This window comes from Vespa mandarinia, unplaced genomic scaffold (assembly GCF_050613455.1).
Source record: "Vespa mandarinia isolate Hongniang unplaced genomic scaffold, ASM5061345v1 scaffold_52, whole genome shotgun sequence".
Lineage (NCBI taxonomy): Eukaryota > Metazoa > Arthropoda > Insecta > Hymenoptera > Vespidae > Vespa > Vespa mandarinia.
This window is the reverse complement of record NW_028197186.1, coordinates 302,137-306,391: the sequence shown is the minus strand read 5'-3', so window position 1 is coordinate 306,391 and position 4,255 is coordinate 302,137. Positions and strand designations below refer to the sequence as shown.

At 39.6% G+C, this 4,255-nt stretch overlaps 1 protein-coding gene across 1 annotated transcript; it reads right to left on the bottom strand.

Moving 5' to 3' along the window:
* Positions 1-597: 597 nt before the first annotated feature.
* LOC146872107 (uncharacterized) lies at positions 598-2,976 on the bottom strand. The gene has a single exon (XM_085664369.1). It carries the CDS (start codon positions 2,865-2,867, stop codon positions 1,053-1,055), a length of 1,815 nt encoding a protein of 604 aa, XP_085520495.1. The 5' UTR covers positions 2,868-2,976; the 3' UTR covers positions 598-1,052.
* Between the last annotated feature and the right edge of the window lie 1,279 nt (positions 2,977-4,255).

Here is a 4,255-nt window from a genome sequence, read left to right as displayed (position 1 = left end):
CATCGGATACATTTCACAGAATTCTCGGTTCCCAGGCGCGGTTATCACCGGATGTAGTTCCTGGAATACTTAGCCTCTGGAATGCGGTTATCACCGGATGTAATTCCACGAATCCTTAGGCTCTGGAATGCGATTATCACCCGACGTAATACCAAGAATCTTTAGCTCTGGAATGCGGTTATCACAGGATGTAGTCTAGCCAATCGTGATATGAATGTCTCGGCTTGTCGCTATATCTTTATTACTTATATTTTAAATATTACAACATTATTATTTTAATAATTATTATTTAATAATGTGTGCCATTATAAGTGTGCGATGATTTTAATAGTGTATAATTATTGTTATTTCTAATAATGATTCTCATCCTAATAATTATGTAATATAAAGTCCTTTACCGCTATTAATCTATTATTAATCTGTTTTTATGCGTGCGCGTATATATATATATATATATATATATATATATATTGTTAATTTCTAGATTTAAGGTCTTATCTACGTACTTTATTCTGTTTGTTTAACAATTTTTATTTTGACATTTGTTCTTTCTTTTTACTTATTAAATGAACCTTACTTAACAATAGTGTTCCCATTTTAATAATAATAGTGAATTATATCTCTTGTTAAAATTCCTGAAGTGTGATTAATTATTATTATGGCGTTACCCACTGTAGATTAACCTACAGAAGTTTTCCGAGAGCAGAATTATCGTAGTTGGATTATCTAAAGTAGAACTATAGATAGTATGATTACCGACAGTGGGATTAGCATTTCCGTATCCTATATACTAATGTCTAGAGATGCTTGGGTACCACACGTCGTTATACGGCGACGTGACACCTCCCCCCTTAATTGAGTCGTTAGGAAATTTCTATTCCTGACGACTTGTTTTTACGAGCTGCTAGGATGCTTTCGAGAATCGGATATTTTGAATTTCCTCTGGTTGCGGGTGACGGAGTAGCATCATCTTTTGTGTCGTCCACCGTTACTTCGATGGTATCACTATTTCCTTCACCCTTTGTTGTCTTCCTTTTGTCTTGTTTATCTGATCATCCCAGATGAAGAAGTAGATGCGTTAACAAACTCCAGATGGCTCCTAACAGATGTAAGTTCCATCCATAGACAGTATGGAGCACGTATCCTCTGATAATGGCGTCGACACATAATTTTACGCCTTTAACTAGGATAAATAATCCGATCATTCCAGCACTTGCTGATCCAAATGCTAAAAAGCCTTGCCACAGCTTCGAGATTACGCTATCCGTAATTTTGTTGATGTCTGCTTCTACCAATAGGTTATACATCGAAACAGTGTTAGGTGGGATGCGGTGTCCTGTCGCTCCTCTGGCAATTGTATTTAAAAGTCCTGGTCTCTCTGCGGGGAACATGATGTGGTCCCGTAAGTTGTCCAAGTCTTGATGCGTATATATTCCGCTCGTCATTAAGTTCTTGGTATTAATATATTTCCATGCTAGCTTTGTTAATGGTTGGAGTGTTTGAGGAGGGAGTACCTCCACAGGTTTCGGTGTCAGTCTGTACCAATTCCCCTCCAAGTAGTACATGGATGGTAGTAGTACGTTGCATTCCTTTATGGTGCCTGTCTTTACCAGTATTCTCGATTTTGGTGTCAGGTAAAGACTGTTATTCTGGTGCGTGACAGGTAGTTCATGGTAACATTCTTCTGATTGCCTAATGCTGACTGGGACGGGTGTACATTTTACTATGTGAATGACTTCCCCTACAGTTACGGCCATGTACCCAGCTGCCTTCATGATTGTATAAGCGAACTCATCTGGGCGGAGGGTTGCTAATGCCAAAGCGTTTTTAAGGACCAGTTTTTCTAGTTCGCACTTTTGCCTAATTACATCGCTGTACAGGACTGTCATTTGCGTTCTTATGTGTTTTTCGAGGTAGACAAATTTGGAGTTAACATAAGCGAACAGATCGAGATTTTCGACTGATAATTTTGCTTTTGACGCAAAGGTCCTTCCTTTCTGCGTCTCTAGAATGAATAATTTTGGATGCTCGCTCAGTAGTAAAGTATATCCGCACAAATGATGATCTGCTCTTTTTTCCAAGGTGAATGTAACGTCTTGAGTCGTGATGGTGTATATGTCTGGGTATATTTCCGTATTACCCATGGCTTTCAACTTAGTCGCAAATCCTTCATATAACACCTTGTAACTATCGAAGTTACAAGATGACTCCGGTCTGGTCGACCAAAACGCACTTCCTTCCTCGTCGGTTAGGCACATTCCATCCGTAAATACGCACACCTCTCCTTTGCTTAAAATCACGTTGTTCTGTCTTATCTTTACAGTAGCATAATATTCCTTGATGTTAATTTTGAGTGATGCTTGCACCACTACATTGTCCCACGTGCCGTACGGATCGGCGTATTGTGTTCCCGAACACTTGCCGTCCATTGAAATTGATCCTGCTATTGTGGCACTCCGATATTCGGTGGCATTGGCCCGCAATCCTGATACCTGCAGGGTCGGTGTTATTCCCATGATACCGGTGTTGAACGTGGCCTTGCATGCCTCAGCTGTTAAGTCCATCAGGTATATTCGCCTTCCAATTTGAACAGCTGACACATGTGATGACATTCCGCAATAATAAATTGTTCTATCAATCTCCACTCGGCATTGGTGTACGTGCGTGTAGTCGTATTCTGCTAATTGTAGAAGCCGAATGTAGACTACTGTAGCATTGGGTGCATGTGATGGGATATTACATTCTCCCGTGTCTAATAGTGAAATTGTTGTGATGTTGGTTGATCCTCCCCCACAGTCGTACCCCAACAAACAGTAACATTCAGAGATGATTCCTACGGTTGTTATTAAAATTCCGAGAAGCCCCATGGTTTCTGTAAAATAATCACCTTAACCTATTTCATTTTAGATATTCTTAACTTATTAGCATGCACTATCCTAGTATGGTTTCCTATTGATAGTTTAACATTATTTCCAGGGAGTATTTCTAAAATCTGATGAGGTCCTGTATATTGGTTGCCGAATTTGTTAGTAGGTTCCTTCAGTAAAAATACCTTATCCCCTTCCCTTAGCGTTAACGGTCTTGCTTTCTTGTCGTAATACCTTTTTGAAGTTTCCTTCGATCTCATCAAATTTTGTCGTGCTACCTCTTGTGTTCTATTTATTTTGTTTATAAGATTCGCGTAATATTGTAAGTATGTCCTGTCCATTTCATCGTCCAAAGGTGGATCTGAGGCTGGAACCCTAGCTAATTTTCCGAAGACTAGTTCGTAGGGCGTGTATCGAGTTCCCTCGTGTACACTTGTATTATATGAAAAGATAGCCGTGTCTACCCATTCGTCCCAATCTTTTTCCTTATCCGCAAATTGCTTCAGGTACTCGATTAGGACATGGTGAGACCTTTCCAATGATCCGTTTGACTGTGGGTAGAAAGCTGTAGTTTTGTACTGCTTTATCTTAAATTTACGTGCTATAGCTCGTAGTAGGGTACTTAAAAAGTTTGATCCTTGGTCTGTGAGTATTGCCCTAGGCGCTCCGAACTTACAAATTAAATTTGAGATTAAAGCATTGGCAATGTCTATTGATGTTGTGCTCGTAAGAGGGACGGCTAAAGAGAATTTTGTTAACTGATCCTGAATCGTCAAAATATATTTATTCCCTTTTTCAGTCTGGGCTAGAGGACCCACTACGTCGAGTGCTACTTTATCAAATGCAGACCCCGGTGTGTCCGTTAACACCATTGGTTGCTTATTTTTGACTCTAACTAGCTTTTTCAATTGGCAATCCAAACAATTTTGTATGAAGGTCTGAATCTGCCCTTTCATATTTTCCCAAAAGTATCTCGTTCTTATTCTGCTATAAGTTTTGGTCACTCCCTTGTTACCCCCTAAAGCAGATGAATGGTTTTCGCGTATTAGGTCCTCGCGCTCATTCTCCTTGGGTATTCTAATCAAATTTTTACAGAAGCAAATTGTGCAACCTTCCGCGTCGAATATTACTCCTAGCCTTTGCTGGATGTATTCCCATGGTATGTCATCTATTCTGTTCGAACTGGAGATGCTTACCGTACGCAAATCTAGTTCCCTTGTCACTGATAGGAGCGATTCCAGAGCATCATTCAGAATTTCTACATCCGTTATCACATTATTATTTTCCTTAATGCCTAATGATATTAGATTTTTAGATCCATATTTAGTGACCCTTGCCCGACCTAGAGTTAAATCCTTGTAATTTGGGAGTTTATTCATATCCTGAAG

What these genes read in the sequence shown, in the direction of transcription:
- LOC146872107 (XM_085664369.1), bottom strand. Translation starts at nt 2,867, where the DNA reads ATGGGGCTTCTCGGAATTTTAATAACAACCGTAGGAATCATCTCTGAA.